This window comes from Furipterus horrens, unplaced genomic scaffold, assembly GCF_987537825.1.
Source record: "Furipterus horrens unplaced genomic scaffold, mFurHor1.1.pri manual_scaffold_6, whole genome shotgun sequence".
NCBI lineage: Eukaryota > Metazoa > Chordata > Mammalia > Chiroptera > Furipteridae > Furipterus > Furipterus horrens.
Genome location: NW_028327176.1, coordinates 106233325 through 106258223, shown reverse-complemented (window position 1 = coordinate 106258223; position 24899 = coordinate 106233325). Strand labels below are relative to the sequence as shown.

At 35.9% G+C, this 24899-nt stretch overlaps 1 protein-coding gene across 4 annotated transcripts in view; it reads right to left on the bottom strand.

The window, feature by feature from the left end:
- MLIP (muscular LMNA interacting protein) overlaps nt 1-24899 on the bottom strand; it is a 218662-nt gene that overhangs the window by 89105 nt on the left and 104658 nt on the right. For all 4 annotated transcript variants that reach the window (XM_090282605.1, XM_090282602.1, XM_090282604.1 and 1 more), the window contains 3 exons: nt 24113-24505; nt 9442-10983; nt 1208-1279 (listed from right to left, as the gene is read on the bottom strand). In XM_090282605.1, the coding sequence (XP_090138731.1) occupies nt 1208-1279; nt 9442-10983; nt 24113-24505 (2007 nt within the window). The remainder of the gene's footprint in view (nt 1-1207; nt 1280-9441; nt 10984-24112; nt 24506-24899) is intronic.

Genomic DNA, 24899 nt, shown 5'->3' with positions numbered 1-24899 from the left:
CTGCATGCTCCTGAAGCCGCCTGAAATCAGTGTTTTAGGCCCATCCTCTAATGAGTTATAAAAGGTAGATATTTAGAAGAGAAGCTAGAGAAAAAGCTGCCAATCTCCCTGCAGCCCAGTGACACCCTCCTGCCCCCAATTCAAAGCATTTAGATACATAGAGCACAGATTCTGGACTACATGTGGGTAATTTATGCTATAAGTAATGCTGCTCACTAATGTTCACCTACAAGCTACTTAGCACTTCTCTCTAATAATTCCTAATTTTAGACAAGAGATTATACAAAGGTTTTATTCCCCAGATCATACTAAAATAATTAGAATGTAGATTCATAAACCAGTGGTCAAAATACCACCTGTTTGGCAAACATTAACATTTGAAAAATGATAATAGCAGTATTTGAAATGCTAATTACACAGAAAAAATGGGCTTAATGTACAAAGAGATAAATATCATAAAAATGATCATAAGTATCATAAAAATGACAAATAAAATAAATAATTTCATAGACTTGGTAATTGATATCACTATGATTCTGATAGAATCCTCTATTTGGCCTTCATTTGAACATCTGTAATGTGCTTATTGAAGGAGAGGCTTAATTTAATTTGCCTAATGAAGCAGAATCCTATATTTTTATAATTAATGACTCTTAATAGCAGAGCAAGAATGCCCTGGAGCCATGTGAAAGCATGGGTCATTGGAAATGAACTCAATCCTCCCTCTCATTTATGAAGGTAGGACCAATAACAGACAGGAATGGTAAAGAGACTTAGCCCATCATGGGATCTAAGTAGCATGTTTCTACAATGCAGAAGTCACTATGAGTCACCAAGTTTTGACCAAGGTGGCCAGTTGCACATTTCAACCGCATTTTACCTCTACTATTCTGATTAATACAAGTAGAAGTGGAAGCTCTTGAATATAACAACCATATAAAATTCCAGGAATCTATCTAAATCTAAATTATGTTTCCCAGGGCTCCTTGACATTGGACTGTACAACTCTAGGCTTATATCTATCTTCTAGGGATAAGTCAATGATGTCTTCAATTTTATTCACCAAGATATTCTCATCACATCATCGTAAAGTAAGAGCAGAATTTTCTTTTAGTAAAGACAGAAATTTAACAGAGAAAATTTAGAAAACATAACAAAAACAACATTAGAAACACAAAATTCACTGTGCTTTTGAGCCAACACTGACCTTCTGTTCCAAAAGAAATATGTTTGTAGGGATTGCTGCAAAAGCCTTGTAGCTTGACTTGGTCTTGTATTGCTAGAATGGGTAACCAAAAAGCAAGAGTGGAGATAAAAAGAGTAAAGAATATAACAATTGTAGACTAGTTCTACTAGGTTAAATGACAAGTTATTAAACAAAGAAAACAGTTACGATGCTTGAACAACTTGTTCTTAAAAGAAAAAAATTAGTTCACCATGTTAATATTTCAGTAGAATGAGAAGCAAAGAAATATCGCAGTAGTAAGCCTAGGGATTATAGGCAATTATGTGATATATAGTTTCTGAATTTAAAATAATCAGTTTCTAGAAAGTTATATATAAATTTCTTATTAGCAGCTTTCCCTCATAGGAATACTATTCTGTAAATGTGAGGGTTCTTTTTTCCCTCTGAATCTCAAAGGAAAATGTTTTTTTTTTATAGTATTACAATTAACAAATATTATGCCAATAAAATACATTGAACTTTTGACACATTCTCTTACATCATTCATAAAAACAAAGATCAGAATGCATAAAACTTAGCAGCCTGTCAATAAGCTGCATACTTTGAATAAAATTTCATCAGTTTAACTCCAAAATGGAAAAACTAGAAAGCTCTTGATCTTAAATTAATTTTTTAAACCTTATCATCTCCTTACTTTCTAATATATTAATGTTAATGAATCCAATGCTACAATTCAGAGCAATAAAGTTTAGTTTTGTGTAGTATCTGGGGGAGAGAGCTGAACATGAGGAAGTTGTAGAAATGAAGATTATATGCATAATAAAAAGCCCAGCTTTGATATTGCTCTGGGTCCCAAGCTTCTTAACTAAGTTTAAGGCTCCTATCACTTCCCAAGCCTATGTCTCAGGTAGCTTCCCCAGGGGCTCAGAGTCAGGGGGAAATCCATACACAGCTCCCAGCTGCCTCAGTCTGCTAAAAAGCAGACCAAAGGGTCTACAGAAGCCAAGATAATCAAGTCAAATAAAACCTTGAGTTTTATGGATATAATTGAAGTAACATTCATTAAATTGGTGCAATGAAAGTCAGAGAAATCAAAATACCAGACCCGGAAGAAGTCTCAGGTCCCTTTCAAGCCTTAAGTCTCTGTCTTCACCCTGCACTGCCATGGTCTCCAGACAACAATGTATTTGGATAGACAAGATAAAATGTCATCTCTTCATGGGGAAGAAGAGATGACAGTTATTACCAGGCAAATTATATACATTGCCTCATTTAACTTTACAGAAACATTATAACTAAAGAGCCATTAGGAAAAGGAGACATGGTGAGGTCAGGTGTAGTTTTACCTAAGATTACTTGGCTTGCCTGGATCCAATATCCATACTTTCTCTATAAGATAATATATCCTCCCAACAAATACTTAAAGACAAATAGTACGGAATAATTATATCATTAATACTCCATGATGTTTTTATGGATATTTAATTGCTATAATAATAATAGCTAACAATCACTATGTGCCAGGTACCATTCTTCTAAAAGCTTTATGTGTATTATCATATTTAATTACCACAACAAACCTATTAGGTAAATACTGTATTATATCCATTTGATAAATAGAAACCAAAGCTCAGGCATGTTAACTTATCTAAGGTCACGAGCTAGTAAGTCTTAGCTGGGATCTGGATGAGGGCACTCCAATCAACAACAGTGCACTTATCTACCATATGTCCTTGCCTCTCAGTTCAGGATGAATAATCATTTACAATGTTTGTCCTCCTATCTTCAACTACCCTAAAGCTTATAGCTGGAGAAACCTTTACAGAGAGATATCTTGTTACTGCACATATCATGCTATAGAATCTTAAAATCAGAAATCATATTAAAGGCCATCTGGTTTAATGCCCTCTCCTGAGGCATAAATCTCACTGGTCCTCTGTTCAGGCACCATATGAATACTTACTACCTCCCATGGCAACACATGTAGGTCTAATTATTAGAATTAGTACAAAATTCTTCCTTAGATTGAGCCAAAATATACTTCTCGCTAACTACTTCATCATTCCTATTTCTCCTCCCTTGGAATCATGTGAATTCTAAGAGCTCTCTTCAGTTGTTTCTACCAACCTTTTCTTACCAATCATTAATTGAAGAATTCCACTATTCTTATCATTTCCCTCTGTCAATATTTCTTTAAATTTTGAATGGATATGTGTTTAACGAGATGTATTTTCAATACAAAATAGAATATAATCATCATCTCCATGATATGACATCTTTATTTTTATTCAAGTAAAATACCAGAGATAAGGAACTCCTGTCTACTTGAGTTCTGCCAATGTAGTAATCAATCAATCCTATAAATCTGTTTGAACTTCGCAACTCAACTAATGGATTCATTCAACAAAATATTATTGAATATGTACTTTGTAACATGCATTGCTCTATGCACTAGAAATTCAGTAGTGCACAAAACATACAAAGCCTTAACTTTCTAGGGCATATGTTCTAATGAATAGACAAACTATAAACAAATACGAAAGCAAAGGAAAAGTCATAGAGAAAAAAATAATATGCAGAAATTTGAAATAAGGTAATGGGTTAGAGAGTGGCCTTGAGGATACTTTGGATTGGACACTTGGGACAAATGTGAGTTCACAGAAACACAGCATTACACTTTGCATGTCCCTTTTTGTTCATGATTTAGTAAAAAATATCATGGAAGCTAGAACTTGGAAGGCATTCAATAAATAAATGTCTGTTGCTTAAAGAAAATGTCTTATTTCCAGTTATAACTGTTTTTATAAACATTCACAAACTAAGAATATAGGCTATAATTTTCAGAATTTATCTTCCATATTTTTGAAAAATGAAACATATGGCTCACTTCTTATTCCTGGCATATCTCTTATTTTCAATCATTTAAAATAGTTTTGCAATAGAAGTAAAAATTTCATCTGTTCTGAGACACAATTTATCTAGATCAGGAAATAACGAACTTACTGAGAGCTAGATGATCTTTCTAGTTCCTCATCTATCTTAGGCTTTATGCATCTCTCAGACATATACAGCTTTTCCTTTTCAGACTGAAAATCATTCTTGTTGCCATGAGAGATACGTTTTGGATCCACTATATTTTCTCTGGGTTCTTTTATCAATATTCTAATTTGGAACATATTTCATCTACAGCTTTCCAAGGCTTCCATGTGTTGAACCAAATTCACTGGTTTTCCTTCCTTTGTTTAAAATTACAAATCACTCTAGTCAAGGTAATTATAACTTGAATAACAGATTGTAGTATTAGAAGCTGGAATCACCATCAGCTAATTAGAGAATATAGACCTGACAAGCCTCACTCTGAATGTAGCAAAATATTCTCCAAGGGGTGAAAAAGAAGCTTTTGTCAACCACTGACATGTGCATATAAACCATTGCTAAGATCGATCCAGAAAGCCTAGCTGGAGCAAAGCAAAGAGCATGGGACGCAGCATTGGCTAGTATAGAGAAAGAAATGACAGAATAGCACGGAAGGAGAATCATGAAAAATCTAGAATTCCCATAAAGGCACCAAGAATTTTGTGAAGGAGGTAGAATAAAAGACAGTAGGACAAAAAGAGAAAAAGGAAACAGAAGATACATATGTGTGTATGTAGTTTCAACTGTTTTACCATTTCACATATGACTGGCTTTAATGACTGATGAATGTTTGTTACTCTTCCTTCAAAATACATATAAAAATAATATCTTTGCCTTCACTGCTCTAACATCATCAGAGCCACCACCACTAGCCTAGGTTGTTGCAATAGCCTCTTGAGGTCTTCTTTCTTCCCCTCTCACCCTCTTGCAAGTCTACTCTTAACACAGCAGCCAGATAGATAAGACTGCCTTTGGTTATCTATTCAAACTGTCCCCCCAGTTGCTTCCTGTCTTATTCAAATTAAAAATCAAAGACTTAGAAGTGGTCTGCAAGACCTCACAGGCCTGCAAGAGTTCTGAGTTACAACTCCCTCTTAAACAATCTCAGTGTCCCCTCACTCACCCCACTTGCCACACTGATTCCCCTGTTCTTTGTATCTGCCAAGCACTCTCTGGCCTCAGGGATTTTTCCTGACTATACTCACTTATGAGCAACACCTCCTTGGATATCACCTTCTGAAAGAAACCTATCTTGACTGCCCAACATAAATTTGTGACACCATTCTTTACCCCGCTATACTTTTTCATTACCACATATGACCTTCTAACACACAAGGAAATCTACTTATTTGATTGTTTATGTTCTACCATAGAATATAAACTTTCTATGAGCAGGTATTTTTCTATATTATTTGTTGAAATATATCCTTAGAACTCTGAAAAATACCTTGCACATAAGAAGCACTCAGTACATATTTATTGAATGGATGAGTGATTTGTTTGAACCCACATTAGCTGTGCAAGCTCATGGAGGTATACTTCATGTTGCTCATTTTCCAGATTGCATATGATCAGCAGAAATGGAGAAAGTTACATAGGGATTATGTTTTGATGCCTTAAAGGAATGAGAGTTTATAAATAAAATAAGCAAAAGTTCATGACATATCAAAAAGTTCCAAACTAGTTCCCTAAATATGCTGTTTCCCAATAACTTTAAGGTCTGCACAGGCAAACCATCATATTGGGTGAGTGTCAAAAGGTATGGTACATCATAACTCACAGGAGAAAATTTAACCTATTTCATAAATAAAGGCAAAATATATTGGAACCCAAGTACAACTCAATAGATTAATTTTGTGACATTCAGGCTTTCCCAAGGAGGGGGGAATATCTCAGACAATATAGATATTGATAAAAGAGTGGCCTGGCCAACATTCAGGGAAATCCATCCTGTCTACAGCCATGATCATAATGTGAAATGATATTCTTAACTATATCTGAAATTAAAAATATACATTATATCACACTAATGCAAACAGATTCAGAACCTTAAGATCCAATCTGTGAAAAAAAAACATTAAATATCCTCTATATCTGAATTTAGTTCAGCATGCTCTAGCTGTTTCATTTCACTTTAATGCCAAAGGCCTGCAAGGCCCAGACTTTGAACTAATGTCATTCATGCATTCATTCTTTTAATTTGATGGTCATTTGTATTACAGGACCACTTTCCTTTCCAGGTCAGGCACTGAGTGAAGCTGATCTAAGTCTGAAGCTCTTTGATTTCAAAGACAGCCCTGTGCTCAGACTGGCACCACAGCAGAAGGAGCAAAACAAGAAACAATTGGTAAAAGCATATAAATTCTTTCATATCCCAAAGCTTCTGTCTATTTCATCCTACCAATCTATAAAATAATCCTAGCAATTTAATAAAAACTAGTCATACATCAAAAGGAAGTTGAATAAGATTTATCTATTTCAGAATCCATTTAAATGACTTTTTATACTCAAGTTATAATTTCTGCAAATAATAGTTTACAATAAAAAATATGAAGGCTGATTTTTACCTGGAGAGATAATAACAAGAAGCAAGGAAGAAATAAACAGACAAAGAACAACATGTCTCAGAGAGCAACTCTTTTTTCAGAAGTTAATTTTAAGTTTTACCCATTGTAAGAAATATTTTTCTCTTCAAAGCAACAGATGAATATAGATAAAATAATTTCTTCATATTTTTATTTACGTCAATTTATCATGTATTTCTATACGCTTAATTTTTAACTTGAAAATAAAGAAACTACAACAAAATATAGGGCAAATGCTGAAAATTAATTATGGAAAATCAGGTCTTTAACACAATTGATTTTAGGACAAAAAAAAAAGACTTGATTTATCAAAAGCCCCTCTGGGCCAATTCTCTTTCAACTATCTCCAAAAAATGAGGATAAAACATGAATGAAGCAAAGTGAACCATAAACAGAAACACTTCCAAGAAGCCCATGGAGTACAATCACTGTTTACAAAGGTGAGGACAGTATGATTTAAAAAATAATTGTTAATAAATTTAGGAAATAGTAATGTTTAGAGCACCGATTTTTTTAATACACCACAAATAAATTCCATAATCAAACATATGTATTGAAAGGTTAATCACCAGGTAAATTTGTCTTCAAATAAATAATTTTTAAATTTAGAATTATAGAAAAAGTTAGATTTTTCTCTATCCCATTTACTTTGAAAGTTTAAAATACAAGGACTTGGTCTTTCATATTAATTTTTAAAATAACTCAAATATGTAAATTGATAATTCTTAATGTTATTCCATAATAATAATTATATCTCTCATGAGAATTATTAAATAAGTCTAAAATGATAATTAACATGAATTTTTGTTTTATAGCAATAAAACATAGTAATAAGAACACGGATTCAAGAATCAGTAGACTTAAATTAAATATACACATCAGCTCTGACAGTTCAAGGTAAGTGACCTGGGCAAATCAGTCACTGAACTTCGGTTTCTTGGTGTATATAATGGAGAAACTAACATTACCAACCTTACATGGTCATAAAAATTAACTGATATAGCAACTTTTAATTAATTTCTAACTATTGTTCTTAACTACTAGGATATTTCTTGACTCAAAGAAAGCATTTCTTGACTCAAAGAAAGCAAATGATGATACTATAATCATTATTACTATTAACATCACTATTCAATGAGAGGCCAATCTTCTTATGTCTCCACATATATTCTCCCGGAATCCTCTTCTGTATATTTGGTTAGGTTATTTACCACTTCTGAAATACCAACTCCTTCCCTTTTCATTAAGATAAATTCTAAATATTTCTGACAGGCCCGACATTTATAATAACTTCCCTTACTAACTATATCTCATAATATTATTTCTAGTGTATCAAATTCAGTGCATAATTACATTTAACCTGTATAATACAATGTTAATATTTCCTTATACTTGTTTTCTAGCTTTATTATAGATTTAATACCTCTACATAGCTTCTCTACATTATATATATATCTTGGCTGAATAAAATTTTTTAAGATAAAAAAATTTTCTTACTTTCCTTAAACACACACACAAGCACATATACACACACATCTCAAAAGACCCTAGTATAGCGGTAGGCAAACAGTGGGTATTTAATGCATGCTTTTAAGTTGAATTACATTGCAACATCATTAACAAGAATATGTGGGTTGTTTTATCTTTCTCATTTTGAGTTCATCATTCAAACCATTGAATACAATCTCCATGGAACTTGGAAGCTCTAAAACTGTGTTATTTCAATGCACCAAAGTGAAAATCCCAATGCCCTCTTAATATAAACACTTTCATAATTTTATCTTATTTCTATAATAATGACAAATTTTGGGGTGAAAAAAAATCTACAATCTGAATTATTTGAGAATAGTTGGGAAGCACCCATGCTCCAGAACCGAGTTGCCTTCCTGTAGAAGAAATAAACTCTATGGATCACTCCTTCAAATATTTCTCTTCTCATATTAAAATAAATGCCAGTTTCACATCTATGCTAAGTGGGTTGCTTCAGAGCATTTAAAAGCCAATATTTCTCCTTTTTAAATTCTGTTTATTTATACCTAGCCTGTCTATTATTTCTGTATTTCATAATTACTAAGTTTATCATGTATATTATAAATCAAATAATTTTCACATATAAAAGAAATATCTATTCCCCTTTGCCCTATATGTATATAGCTAGATCCATATTGATTTAGCTTGAACTATGAAGAGCAACAAAGAAATCAACCTGGCAGAAGGGGGAAAATTAATAATTATAAATGAATGACAGCAAAGGATATAGTTTTCAAATTGGCTTGGCAAGAATATGGGCCTAGATCTAAGATAATATTTCATTTTACACTAACCCTGTCTACTATTCTATCAGTACAGGATATTTTGATGGATAATAGAGTCCATGTTATTAAATAATTAGAAATGTATCATATTCCCAAATCTCAACTAGGTGCTTTAAATTCCATCTTTGGAATCAATAATATAACTCATATTATTATGCCTGAAGCTATAAATATAAGAAGTTACAGTAAGAGAAGAATTTGAGAAATCAAAGAGTTTTACAGAACCATGCACAATTTTAGACATATTATAACTCATCTCCACATTCAAATATACCAAATCCTAGTTCCCTACATCCCCTCACCCTACCACCACACTTACACTTCCTCTGTTTCCTCGGAAGAACAGAATGAATGTCACTAATTATTGATGCTTCCCTCTGGAACAAAAGATTCTTGCATATTTCAGAATAAGCATGCACCATGCAACATGCAAAAATACCTTGAGTTTCTTATTCTCAGGATCTGCTGATGTGGACAGTGCACATGGTGAAATCAGCTCCTTGGGTCTTGTTAGAGAGCTGGGAGGTGAAGGGGTTGAAACAGATGACCTGTGGTCGGGTATTGAGCTTTCAGATTTCCCAAGTCTTGAAGGCAAGGTACCACTGCCACAATTTGGGTGCAGTGTTGAAGGACTGAGCTGGAGTGCCTGGGTAGGAAGACGAGTATGAGGGAGAGGGGAGGACCCCGACTTGGGAAGAGAGGCAGAGCTAGCACTGGAGACAGGGGGTGAAGGAGGAGCTGAAGGATTCAGACCCTGGCCCGACAGCTGTGGTGATGCTCTCTGGGATCTGTTGATCAGGTCTGAAAGAGCTGGAGAAGGATGGAAACATCCCTCTGGAGAGGAGAGTGTGGCTCTTTGGTTAGTGGGAAATGCAGGAGATAATGTAGAGGAGGCTGATTCAAAAGGATATGTGTACATATTCCTGGACTTTTCCAGACCCCTGAGGTCAGCATCTCTTTTGCCCTTCCAAGAAAGGGGAGAAAAGCTTGGTGGAACAGGAGGAAGACCTACAGGACTCCATGTATTTGTTTGTAGCTGGGAGAGGGTTGGATTGCTCAAAGAAGTGGGTGATGGTGTTTTCTCTGCATTCAAAGAAGCAAGACTGCTACTTGTATGTTTTGTGGGAGAAAGGGAGGGCACTTGAGAGAGTGGAGCAGATTGAGTGAAGAAAGGTAAGTGAAAGGATTGTTGGCTAATGTCAGAAACCTGGTGTTCTCTTTGCTCAGGAGACCCGGCTCTCAGTGAACAACTTGAGAGAGATTTTTTAGGCGTGGATGAAGTTTGCTTTTCTTTTTGATCAAGTGTGAGTGTGGATGAAGTCAGGGAGCTGAGAGAGAAGGTGGGACAGGATGCTGGGGAAAGAGGTCTCTGATGAGAAGGGTTTGACTTGAGGATGGCAGTGAGCAGAGAAAGCCTGGAGGGCACCAGGGATTTCACCCCTGACTTGGAGAGATTTCCACTAGATGACCCTGGGCTACAAGTAGCAGAAAAAGAGCCATGGAAAGAGGAGGTAAATGGTTTGGGACTTGGAGAGAGTGAATGCATGACAATACGGACTGGTATGTACGAGGCTGAATTCGACTTCAGAGAAGCACCAGAGGATTGTGAAGGAGAGGTTCTCAGACTTTCTCTGGGGCTAAGGACATGCGAGGCTAACGTCGTCTTCCTCGGGACTTCCGATGTCAGTCCAGGTTTTTGATCTGCTTCACTGGGACTGGATAAATTAGGACCTGATAACTGAGTGGAGGTGCCCTTCGATGCAAAAAGGGGTGAAGAGTGAGCAGAAGTTTGGAAATACGTAGCTGTTTCTTCTACCAAGGCCCCACTGACATGCAGCGTCCTAGTGTGGAACTCCTCTAGGGTAGAGGCTCCGGCGAGCTTAACTGGGCCAGGTGGTGTTTTCTGATTAGTTGGAGAAACAAAGGAGAGAGCAGGTGGTTTACAGGCAAGCTGCTCAGAGGTAGTGGAAGAAGAAGTTAACTAGAGGAAAGAGAAATAGATAGATTGTAATAGGACATTATTCGTGGCAGTATCAAAATATTCTTGGCACTTGTGTGTTTATGCAAACAGTCCCGTAAAAATGGAAGAAATTCTATCTTGCCAATAAGGCATTGTCTTGAATTTGAAATAAAATATAAGTAAACCATGAGGCATTATATATTATAGTTCATTTATTCCCTAGAATGAACATCAATATTAAATTATATTCACATATATCCATTTAGAAAATAATTCATTGACAAAATCTAAGAGTTATCTTAATTTGGAATTGTGTCATTTGAAAAGTATTAAACTACTGTCAATATAAATTTCAAAAATCACCTTGGAAAATGAAATAAATTTTCTATTGGAAGTATATAAGTCACAACATAATAATAATAACTATAATCCCTAAAATTTTTCACATCCTTCAAGGTTTGAAACTCTAAAATCTTGGACTACTCCTACACATTGTGAAATGAAAAATGCCCAGAATTCAAAAGATGCAGCACTCAACATCAATATACAATGATAAACAATGAGAAAGTGAAAACAAAGTCCAAAACAGAGAGGGAATTTTAGCTTACAGAAAATATTTTCCCTAATGACTTGATAGAATGAACATATAACACATGACTTGGTTATACTGAAAGGAATATGTATTCTCTCACATCAAAGGAATCTAGATTACTTTACAAATGTAATCTGCCTAAAACAATGCAACCTATCAATTCCACGTAAAATAAAATGAAAAGAAAATAAAGGAACAATGTTATCATTGTCAAGAGAGTCTAGGGAGACTCTCTGTAAAATAAGAGAGTGTATGTATGCTTGTGCTATTTTAAAAATCACCCACAAATACTGAAATTGTAAGTGATTCTAGTTTGGGAAGCTCATTATTCCTCCTTCAAATCTTTTAAAAAGAAGGTGTTTTATTTTTTTCAAAATTATTGATTTGATTCTCTCAGTCCATAAGAGAAAGGAAACTACTTGTGTCTAATCAAGAAATTAGGGAATTAATGAATACTCATTATTTTATATGTATAAATTTTTCACATTACAAAGCAGAAAAATGCATGGCCATAATAGTTAAACTTAATAAAAGGTTGATTTACAAATTCAGTAAAAGATTGCTTTTGGTTTTGCTTGAGGTATCCATGTTAAGGTATCAATCAGCCCTAATGTAAGAATTTTTATATCATATAGTTTTGTGTTCTAAGGATTATTTAAAACTAATAAATTCAAACAACTCACTCTAAACTTCCAAGTTTCTGAGTAAATATACCCAAAACATTCCTTTCTTTAAATATGTAAACTAACATGCATTTGAAATACAGAATTCTTGCCATATAAATAATACTTGAATATCTGAAAATGAGGGGTAATTTTAAAAAATCAAACAGAAATCAATCAAACTGAGAAAGAAAATTTAAAAATCTCCTCACATAAATTTTACTTAAAAACAATTCTGTTTAGCCAGTGATTACATAACTGTTTCATGTGATTAGCCATAAATGAAGTCTTCTCATTGTTTCCAGTGATGGTCTGTCTCTCTTCACAGAAGGAATAAAATAATTTCAAGACCCAGTAAGGTGCCTTTTCATATTATGTCATAGTTACTGGTAAAAATAAAAATTATAAATTAATAATAAGAATCCCAAAATCCCACTATCTTTTCAATCATGTTTCCAAATAACTTCAATTTATACAACAGACTCATTAATTCATTCTGACCATCCATCGAAGTATCATGTTTAAATAGTAGGGCTCTAAATACGGGTCTCATTCAGAGGAAAAGACTATTCCTTCAGACTTCCTCAAGAGTATGGATTCTAATTACCAAATTTTTTTACTACGTTAGGTCATGTTTTATCAACTATAAGTAACTCAGAATTTAATTGTACTTCTTAATAGTTGATTATTGAAGAACTTATAAGAGAATAGCTAAAAAGTCTAAGAATGTTTGTTATATTTATATTAATCTACATGTTTTTATAGTTTCCTATTCAGTATATTAATAAATATTTGTAATATATTCATTTCTAATTTGCAAATACATCCTGAAGTTATTCTAATTTACACTAATATAAAAAATATGACACCATATTTTTATAAAATTCCCAGGAGTAAGAATGTATTTTTTAATGAAAAGTATTCATTGTCTTGAGTTCCTCTTATCAATAAGATTTTTAAGAGAGGAGCTAAAGACATGAATAATTTTATACAGAAAGAAAGAATGGATATCTGTCAAGTGTTTAGTCAAGTAGCCTAGATTTTATTTTACCTCTTCCCTGTAAATGCCTTACTTCTCTGTTGATGTCTATATATCATTTCCATCTCTTCATTTTCTCCCATTAATAACCCCTCATGCTGTTTGTTACTAGATTGTTACTCATGCTCTAATTCTTTCTCCCTCAAACCTGTTCTTCTTGTTCTCTCCGCTACTTATTTCTAGCCAGGTCTTTGTTGATTCTTTTGCTTCAAACACCTTTTAGAGCACTATCCCTGACTGTGTTCTCCAAACCCAAGTCCTCCTCTGATTCCTTGGGTTCCCTTGCCACACACCTCCTCCAAAATCTTTCTCAAGTCTCTCTTTTCCTAGAAAGACTATCTTGAACTCTGGAATACATTCACAATAATCTCAGTAACAGGATACTTACAATGTTCTGCTTTCATCAAGTGGACAATCTTAATCATAAATCCACCCTTAGATCCTAGGTAATAGAGTTATTTTAACAGCCCATCTCTAATGTAGAGCTGCCTTGTAATTTTAGTCAATCTAAATAAACTATTTCTGTATATATTCACTTTTTTCCCTAAGGTATCGATGAGATTCCAAAGCACCCGAATAAAAGCTAAAGTGATTGATCTGCTGCTACCCGATGTTCTGAGTAGTTTCCAAGATTTAAACAACACCAATTATTGGTCCCATTTAGTTGTGCTTTTCTTCCTGAGTCTGCACAGCCTTGCAAGGCAGAAACTCAAGAAGACCCTCTGTTCCCAGTCATGACATTATAGCAGCTTAGCCTCCTAAACTTACCTGTTGATCAGTCCTCTTCTCACTGATGGGCACTCATAATGTCATTGGGCAGATTCTCAGTCTTTCTTACCTGAACATTTAAATAATATGTCTGGCATTCTACCTATGTTCAGATTGGTTTTTTACAATCTGATCAAAGTAGACATATGCACAGAATGTCATCAATAAGTTCTCTGTGTCTACCATGAACTAAAGGTCTTTCCATCATCACAGAGCCTTCTCCTACTATCTAATCTCATCTCCCCCACTCCTTGCTATTTTGCATTTTTAGGTTTTAATAATACTTTGTTCAATTTCAGCTTCCTTGTAAGGATTGTCAACACTCTAGCCATCTTGTTCTTTTATCAATCCACTTCACAAATCTCCATTCTTAAATCATTCCTACCAACAGCCATTATGTTCCCAGACCTAGTCTATTTAAAGCTGCTATTCAAAAATCTAACACAACTCTGTTGATTGGCAGGGCTGCTGAACTTAATTTAAAAACTTGTTCTGTACAAGGGTGCCAGCTGAGAGTGGGGTTGAACTTCCTTGTACCCATGCAGAAGGAGTACCATTCTCTAACTCACATAAAGCATGGGTGAGACACAGTAGATAGGTGTTTGCATAAATTTAATGTCTCTAATTCACACAGAGGACAGGTAAGACAGTGTGGACGAATGTCATCATAAATTTAAAGTCTATAGTCTCTGCTAGGCCCTGTACATTTCACCATTTTGTTGATTGTTCTTTTGTTTTTTGTTTTTTAAATTTTCTTTTGTTTGGACCTCAGCTTTTCACTCCTGTTCTGAACAGCAGATCTAAAAAGTTAACACCACAAACCCTTTTCCTACCATTCCCTCAATTATCTCAACAGACAACCTTGAAGTTTTTTTCTCCAAGGAAAACTGAGATTTCTAGAAAAATCTAATTTTTTAGATCTACCTTCATTTCCTTTCTCTATTCTAAGAAAAATTATGATTTCTCACTTTTTAAAAAGTAAATTTTCTCTAGGGGCTGTGAATCACAGCAGCTCCTGCCTTCTTAGGAATCACATTTCATCACTCGTATGCTGTGTACTCATCCTTTTTTTTTACTCGCTTTCTCATCCTAACATAAATATAAAGCAGAATTCTTCCAATCTTTAAAATCATAATAATAAATACTATGTAGTGGATTGTAAAAATTTCCACTGTTACAGTACAATGAGTAGCAGAGGGGAAATAAAGGCAGGGCCCTCACCATTGCAATATAACAAAGAAGTTAATAGAGGAGGCTAGAAGTAGAGAGAGACATTTCTCATCCGCTAACTCAGCAGCCCTGAGCCTGGTCCAATTATATTGCCAGGTGTTACAACATCGAAATAAAACACCATGCTAACACAGGAGGAGGGCAGTCCTTGAAATTCTATGTATCCTTTCCACTATCTGGGTAGGAAAGCCTTTGAAACTGTGCTTTCATCCCAAAGCCAGAAATGCAGGAGAGGGTCCACAGTGACCAAAGAAGAAATCCATAAAACAACTTTGGTTAATTGCCTACCTCTGGTCGCTATCTGTTTTATGAGAGAGTCACTAATGCTTACAAAAAGACCCCATAAATAACTTGGGGTAACTGCCCCAACTTTAATTTACCGCCTCCCTCCACTTATGCATTTTACAACAAGATGAACAAATGGAGTTTGCAGCAAGGTAAGAATTTGGGTTAACAGACCCTCACACATACCTAAGTTTGGGTAGTCATGTCCCCCTGAAAAAAAAGCTGGCACCACCTTTATCCGTCAATCGATATGTAACTTCTTCACCCCCATCCCGCCAACTATCTATGTCCTCAGAACAAAGGACCCACTCTCTTGGCTGTCTTGGCCCTCATAGCACTCTTGGTGCTCTTGGCCCTCTGGCCACCCCGGCCTTTGGCCACCCTTACTTTTGCTCGCCCACTCATTAATGAACTTTGCATGCGAACTAATAGGTTCACTGATCTGTAGTTCTTTATGGCATCAGAGAGAAGAACCAGGGTTTCCCTGATAACACCACTATGCTCTAGTCTTTATATTAAAAAGGCTTTTCCTCACCCTTTAATCTCAACTGGCCACATAATTTGTTTTGACCAGTGGAATATTAGCAAATGTGATACAAGAAGCAGTGGCTAGAAAAACATTTTATTGGAACTTGCAGGCTTGCTGAGGGCAGAACACTGCCATTATGTGAATGAGGCTAGTCTACTGGAAAATGCAAAACCACCTCTCAGCTAACCAGACAGCTAACCACCTACCAAACAACCAGCAGCTAATTGCAGACACATAAATAAACCACAGCAACTATCAGCTGAGTCTGACCGACCTGCAGAACCACCCAGCTGAACCTGGCCCACCTGCTGACTGACAGATTTCTGAGCTAAGTAAAAGGTTGTGTTTAAAAAAACTAAATTTTGTCATGGCTTGCTAAGTAGAAAAAGGTAACTGAAAATGAGTGCGTTCATGTACACTAAGATCTTTGTGGATCCTGTCTTTCCCATAGTTACAGGCCCATTTGTTCTGTAATTATATCTGAACTATACAATTACTGTATTGATTTCCTTTTTGTGGCCAATGTAACCAAAAGTAATTACCCAGAATCCCATTCTTGTATAATCCCCTCTTTTTTACTATGGGTAAAAGCTGTAAATTGCTTCTAACGAGTAGAAACTAGCAAAAGTGAAGGAATTTTGCAGATCTAATTAAAGTCCCTAATCAGGTGACTTTAAGTTAATCAAAGAAGAGATCATCCAGTGTGGGTATGACCTAAACAAGTGAGTGCTTTAAAAGTGAATAGAAAGGTTAGAGATCAAAGTGGCAGCGAAAATAAATAAGCATTTTTTAAGCCACTAAACTTGTGATGTACTGTCCTGCAGCAATGGAAAACTAAATCACTTCCCCTGGCTTCTTAACAGTTCCCCACCCTCCTCTTCCACAGACACTGTTATCACCAATGCCTGCAATGATCTATCATTTCCTAAAACCAACAGGCATTTAAATTTCTTATCTTTTCTGATTTCTCTCTAAAATCTGACACTTCCAATCTCTCCCTCCTTTTCAAAACTGCTTTATCTGTGGCCTCCATTTCATCACTAAGTCCTTTTCTTCTTTTACCCTCTTCTTCTTATATGTTACTCCTTCTCTGCCAACTCCCAGAAATGCCTAAGCAGTGCTTGTTTGACCAGAAAACTTGTACTGATTCTTCACATTTTAGCTCATACAGTATGACCCTTTCCTGAGGTTAAAGGCTGATTTAGATTTCCCGCTGTTCCCTGAGCATGTTACCTTTCATTGTCATTATTTTCAGGTGCATCTGTTTTTCAAGTTCCGATGTCTTGAAAGGTAGGCACTATGTCTTTTAAAGTGTACAGTAGTCCCTCTTGATATTGTGGTTCACTTATCGTGGCCTCATTGTATCGTGGGATTTTTTAAATATTATATATTTAATTATTTATCACAGATTTTTCGCTATATTGCAGGATTTTGTGGTACTGTATATGTATGTTGTTAAAGTTACATAGGTTTAAGAGTGTAGAATATGTTTAAGAACATAAGTAATGTTTATAAAAGTGTGGAAAAGGTTAATAAGGGAGTGAGAAAGGTTAATAGGGGACTGGGGACGGTTTATAAGTATGTGGGAAAGGTTTATAAAGCCTTAAAATATATATAAATACTAAAATAAATGTAAGGCTCCTACTTCGCAGATTTTCACCTATCATGGGGGGTGGAAGGGTCTAGAACGTAATACCCGCAATAAGTGAGGGAATGCTGTATTCTCATAGTGTCTAGTGCATGGCATAATGACTTCCTGCAGGAATAAAGAGGTAAAGTGCCCTGTAGATGTAGCAACAAAAGAACAGAGAACAGGAACACGGTGTCTCCTTAAAGAAGGTCTCATCACCCCACTTACTGATGGTCCCCTCTACCTCAGCTGTAGACTCCAGACAGTGAGTGTGGGTAAGGGGTGGAGAGAACAGTGGCTCTGATAGCCAATTCAGTCTTACCTCACAAGAGTGAAAAAAATTGAGTTCTGACATCAAATCAAGAAACCCTCCTTTTAAAAAACTCCATTATCTTTCTGCTGGAATTGACAAAGCAACTTAATTTTCCATAAATGTGCTTCCTCCGTCCCTGGAACTAATGGTACAAACAAAAGATGTTTCAGCCAGGAGAAGCAACAGGCCACCAGGCAGGGATCACAGGGATTCTTCCAGCATCAGAGCAGAGCCTGGAACCTGAGTCAGAAAAAGTCTCCTAAGGGTGTCCAGTCTCACCATAGAAGGTGACAAAAAGGTTAAGATACAGAATCACAAGCTCATCCTAAGCAAGAAAGGAAATGAGGAGGTGGCAATGGGACAATCACTAGAAGAAAGTGGTTAAAAACAAAAATCACCCACTCATGATTTTATTCAAAGGTGAAAGGGAACATACTCAATATTATGGTGAAAAAGTTGCACAGTGACGGTTACTAGACTTTAGTGTGGTGATCACATTGTAATGTTTAATCACCTGAAACTAATGTAATATTGTATGCCAACTATACTTAAATTCAAAAATAAATCAATACTTTTTTTTTTTTCATTTGGTCAGGAATGTGTATAACAATTAAAAGAATGAGGGCCTCTGTATTTTTAATCATCACAACGTGATGGAAAGGGCCCACCTAGAATCTGAGTCATTACCTGATCACCTCTCCCCTACTGAGCAAGCCAGGTTCTATTTTGTTTCCTCCTCTCTCTGGCCCCATGTAGCTCTGCTCTGCATGCAGCTAGATGAGGGTCAGGGGCACCTTGCTTTCTGGCATCTTAACATAAATGCCATTTTTCAGGAACTACTTCTGTCATTCTAAGCTAGCCCTCCCAACAATTAGCAGAATTCAACACGGAAGTTTAACCTACCAGCTTTTTTCAAAGTCTTCCAATCTCTAAATCTCTAAGGCCAAAAGCTAGGTATGGATGATTTATTTTAATAAATAAAATATGGAACAAAAGCTAAAGTATAAGGCAGGAGTCCCAGGCTCTCTTTTTATACTGAATGACAGTTTTCTCTCAGTTATGGGTTAATACAGTTCATGTTTATTTTCTATATATATATCACAGGGTCATGTGAAAAGTATCATTCACTCATTTATTCACTTATCAGACACTTTGCAAGCACCTACAAGTGTCTCAGGCATTGTGTTACGTGATGGGGACCAGAGGCAAGAAGATTTTTTGGCATGATGAGGCTCACAAATATACTAGAATAAGAGAGGTATTTAAAGACTATTCTAATACAATGTGCTGGGATAGAGTATTTCATTATAACATTGAGGCCCTGGGAAGTATGAGGAAGAGTTTTATGTCTAAAGCCCTGTCCAAATAGTTTGTTGTAATCCCTTTTCCATGGATCCATGAAATCTAGGTACTTAATACATAAGCAAGCTAATATCTAACTTTTCCAGAATTTCATGTAAGCATCTCCTTCATTTTGACCTCAGCCTGTTCTTCTGACCTCATTTTCCATGTCTCTCCTCAGTGGTTCTTACATCCAAGCTACATTTGAACCAATACATATAAAACTTCTCCCCCCTCATATATTCCTTACCCTGTACTGTACCCCAAAACATGCTGCCTTCTTAGACTTCTTAAATATAGTAAATTATTTGTGGAAAACTTACCATGGGTCAGGAACTGTGATGAATAGTATACATATCAATATAAATAAATAAATATATAAAAATCTCATCATATATGATATATAATCTCATTTAATCTTCATAAGGAAGGCTGATATCATCATCCCATTTTACAAACGAGGCAACTAGAGTTTATGATTGCAAGTAAATACCCAGAAGAGCATGGTCAGTCAGCTGCTTGTCTCATTTTTGTTTTCCCATCCCATCCCCCCAACACACACCCTCTTTTCCCTCATCGCCTACCCGCTTCTCAACTTGATTTGGGCCCCCAGCACCCCACTCACACTGTTCTCATTAAAGTCACCAAATCACCTTCTAATTTCCAGATTTAAAAAGCTTTGAGGGCCTTGTTTTATCGGACTTCGTTTTACATTTATACTATTTTTATTATTAAAGATATTATTTTAATAAATTTTAATTAATTATTTTAATTATTTTAATAAAAGGCATCGGGCACCTCCTTTGTAGCTGAACTGGTCAGATGTTAGGAAGCCTCATCCCGCTCTCCCAGAGCAGGAGAGAGCACAGAGGAGGTGTGGCTCCAAGCAGGTAGTGAGGGACAAGGCGCCCGCGGCTGACCTGTGAAAGTGAGAGAGCTCCCATATTCCAAATTCAGACTGTGGCCAGGTCAAACCCACACCCCTGGCCTCATGCCTGCACATCTTCTGGTTCTGCTAACACTCCCCAGGGAGACTGGTTCCCCTTCCTGCCTTACAGCAGACACACTTTCCTCAGCGTCTCCTAGTGCTTGCTTCCTAGCCAGCCAGCTATGTCAGCAAAAGGCCTTCTTTGATCCCTCCCTCGCTTTGACCTGGGTCTCTTGCATCTCCCAACTTGCCCTTCTTCCCTAATCAAGCAGCAACATGTATTAACCTGGCTGTCCCACTTGGCAGAATTACTCTCTGGGGTACAGTAAGAAAATCTAGCAAAGCAGCTAGAAAATATAAAGGTACAATGTGGTAACGCTTCATCCTCCGTGAGGTCTCCCAGCATAAAAGTAGGAGAGGTATTGTGCTTCATATTTGATAATCCTAGGTCAGTACACAAACTATGTCACACCACCAGAAAGTTATTATTTATTAATGTATTATTAACATAAAAGTCATCAGCTATTATTTTGTATTCCCAAGTTGATCTGATTGATACCAGATTCATTTGAGTTCTATAAAAAAATTACTGAGCTACCTTTTAAAAATCTGTTAATTTAATTAAATATTGTATATTTAGTTATTCGACCTTGTTTATAGATTACTCTTTTTTTTTGAAAACCCCTTTAGCTTTCATTGCATGAAACTGCTCTCTTCAGCTTCTTTGGTCCCCTCTCGGTCTCTTTCAGCGGTTTCTTGTTTTTCACAGGTCTTTTATATTTTACTATTTCCTGGCTTTTATCTTATGTCTTGCTCTACATTCTCTCCACAAGTAAACGTTTCCATTCTCGTTGCTTTAATTTATGCAGCAAATACCTCCAATCCCCCACCATCTCCTGTGTTCCAGGTCTGCACTCCACCACCTTCCTTTCAGCTCAAAGTTTCCTGAGATGTCTTACCTCTTCCTACCCCTTCACAAGACCTGTTATTCTCTCTCCAATTTCCCAGCATTCATCTAATTTACTTGGTTATAAATTTCATGCATTGTTGATTTTACTCATATAACTGTCAAAACAAGCTAGTTAACTCTATTCCATAAGTTTGCCTTTATTCCTGCTCTCATTGCCTCAACTCCAGATTTTATCAAAGGTTTTTCAGACAAACCAGTCTTTGTTAGTATGCACATATTCACCTCTCTTTGAACCCTAATTCTATCCTAAGGTAAGACAATTCTTACACCTTTTCACCAACACTCAAAAACATTTTTTTTCCTGAATTTTATTTATAAGGATTTTAATTCAACTGCTTCCATGGCATTTTTACTTTTAACTTACACTTTAAAATTTAAATTCTTTAGGAATTTTTTTAACATAATGTGCTTTTATTTAAATATGCCACTACAACATTTGGAACAAAAGTACACTCAACCCAATATTTATACTGACTATGTTCAAGATAATACAGTAACCACTCTAGGGAACAAAATGTTTAATAGGAATAGATTTAACAGGGTCTTTATCTATAAAAACTTTAGTCTGCTAGGGAAGATAAAGCATTAATCTAAATAGTTATAATACATGTTGCAATAGGATTATTATAATAAAAGATACTCAGGGGGTAAAAAAAAAGCTATCAGAATAAAATTGAGGGAGAGTTTGCTTTCCCTAAAAGAACCAAAGCAAACTTCATGATGGAGTCAATGCCGAGAAAGGATTTCAAATATGTAAACCTGAAAATATTTTTTTCATACACCTTTTTGAACTTGACCTATGTTCAAGACACTGCACTAAGTACTGTGGACACTGAAATAAACAAGAGACAGACTTTGACTTCAAGCTGTTTTTAGTCTAGTGAGGAAGAAAGATAAAATCAATTATTATAACCAAGTCAAAGGAGTTATATTGAAGATTTCCCAAAAAGACTACAAAGCTATAAGAAAAATGACAAAGATAAAGAAGAAAAACTAACACATCTTCAAAGGGAATGTCTCTTAAGAAAAGGGGCTACTTGAGCAGAACTTAGAGTATAAAGTAGCCTAGGCCAAAATGGCCTTGGGTCTGGGGAAAAAAACAGCATTACACACAGAGGAATCAAGGGCTCAAGGATGGAAAGGTATAAGTGTGAACTTTGGTGATAATTCAGAAGATCTGAAAAAACAAGGTACAAGATGTGGAGAGAAAATGACATGTGGGTTAGGTTATGAAAAGGTTCAAGTCCAAACTAAGAACTAAAGACACTTTTTAGGAATAGCTTAACAAATTATTATTACTAAATAATAGTACTAACTTACAGACAATTCCATTAATTTTTACCAGGTGGAGCAGAAACTCACTTATCTGCACTGCTGATCCAAAAATTTACATTGTTGGCATCAAGCAGTCCAACAATGGGATAGCTCTAGACTTTTTATATTAAAATTCTACAACGGACTATATTAAGCTTCTCAGAGCATCTTCTTTTGTGCCCTGGCCTTTTTTTTTTTTAGTTTAAATTTGTGGGTGACAGTCATCTTATTTTTAATTCATATTATTTTTACTTCATGATGACCTCTATTCATCATTCAAAGGAATTAATTTTAAAGGAAAATGGAAAGAGGAACAATGACTATTCCCAAACGTTTCAGGATCCAGTAGTCCTCCATTCACGGTAAGCATTATTTTCAGTCACTACCAATGAATTAGGTTGAGCTCTGTCTTTTCATTGTGAGCTCTGATAACATGAACTATAACCTCCTTACTAACCTATGTTGGCAAAAATAAAAAAAAAATTCCAAAGTGTATGTTTAGTCTCCAGTTTAACATCTATATATTTAGTCACATGAAAACAAAATAAATGATCAACTTGGAAAGAAACATATCAATTGGGGAAAGGAGTAAATTTAAAAAAATAAATAAAAATTGCTTCATTAAGAACATTTTTCTCTTTTTATATCGTTTCATCACACCTACATGTTCTTCTTCAAAGGGGCCTCATCAAACTACTTTCCACTGGCTGTGGAAACTGCCACATCTCCTACTTGGCTATTCCATCATTTTTCTTGAGGCAAAAATAAAAAAAAAGTTTAAGCCTATCGCACTTACTGAGACTATGTTTAATTATGTGGTTAGAATATTTTAAACAATTAGCTGAGAATAAGCTTCAAGAAAAAAATGTTTTAATCCAGTAGACCTGGGTATGGATAGCCCAGTGAGAGTCTTCTATCCCCAAAAGGCAGCCCGAGGATACTACATGCTGGGAGGAGATATGAATACAGCATCAGGAAGTCAGTGAAGGATACAGAAATAAAGAGGGGGTGGCACCGAAGATAAGATGCCCACTCTACAGTTTTTTATAAATCATAGTAGCACCAAAAGACCCACTCACCAATAAAAATGTTCTCCCACCTACTTTGGGTGGCTTGTAAATGCCTGATCTGGTGGATCCAAAACAGGACATCTTGGTACTGACTCATGCTCACTGCCAAGGGCAACTCCCCACTCACTATTTACTCCGAAGCCAGCCTCTGCGTTCCTGACATTCTACTGCACCTTGTCCAAGTCATCTTATAATTTCATTATAACAAATAGCCAGTCAATGACCAAATCTATCTATTTTTCCCTTCAAAATCCCTCCTTAGTTTTATTTCCGTGACATTTCTTTCTTGCCATCTCAGACATGTGCCAAAGGCTCTCCACATTATAGAAAGCATTCAATCTTGCTGCTAAGTTTTGGAATGGGATCTTCTCCCTGTTTCACTGAGGCAGTCCCACCCTGAAGGCTTCCAGGACCACAGGCAGCCTGGGACAAGGAATATGTAAACAATTTTTTTTTTTCTTATAAGATGAAAAACCTACCTGCCCGTGCTTTTGCTGAGAAGACATCCTATCGGACATTTCAGGATGTGATGGGGCCTGGAGGTCTGTTGCCTGTGTCTTGGGACGTACCACATCAGAGACCAGACTGGAGGAGATAGCTAGAGACTTGGGCCGAGTAACTGTGCTGCCCATCCCCCCTGAGGGAGTTTGTTCAACTTTTCTGCTTGTAGCTTCATCTTCCCCTTCAGAGTCCACAGTAAAGACATACTCTGCTTTGAAGAGACCACTTTGCTGCATTCCTTGAGGTTCGTTTGCTTTAAATTCCCTTACTTGTGAAATCTTTCCACTGACCTCTGAAGGAGAAGTCAATGTTCCTGGGGCTCTCTCCTGTTGGTTCCCAGCATTCAAGGTCAGGTACTCACTGAAATTTGACTGCAATAAATATAGACACATAAAAGCCTTGACATTAGTTTGATACTTGCTTCTTTTTTTGCATGCACACCTAAAAGTTTAACCTGCTTAAGGACAAGAATTTCTCAAAACATATTTAAAAATCAAGAGAGATTAGATTGAAGTTAACAATACACTTTTACTAGCCCAGTTATTTGTCCTGGTCTAAACCAAAACAATGTAGGGCTTAGAATCAACATCTACAAACAAACCTGCTTTCTAATAAATCATGAGATGACTTTTTAAAAAGAGAGGAAGAAAGCAATGTTTTCTTCATGAAGACATTCATGTAACAAGGGAGACCTATCAAGGGTTTAGTTAATGGTCAAGCAAAACCTGTATATTCTGGATAAGCCAGAGGATAAAGGAAATCCCA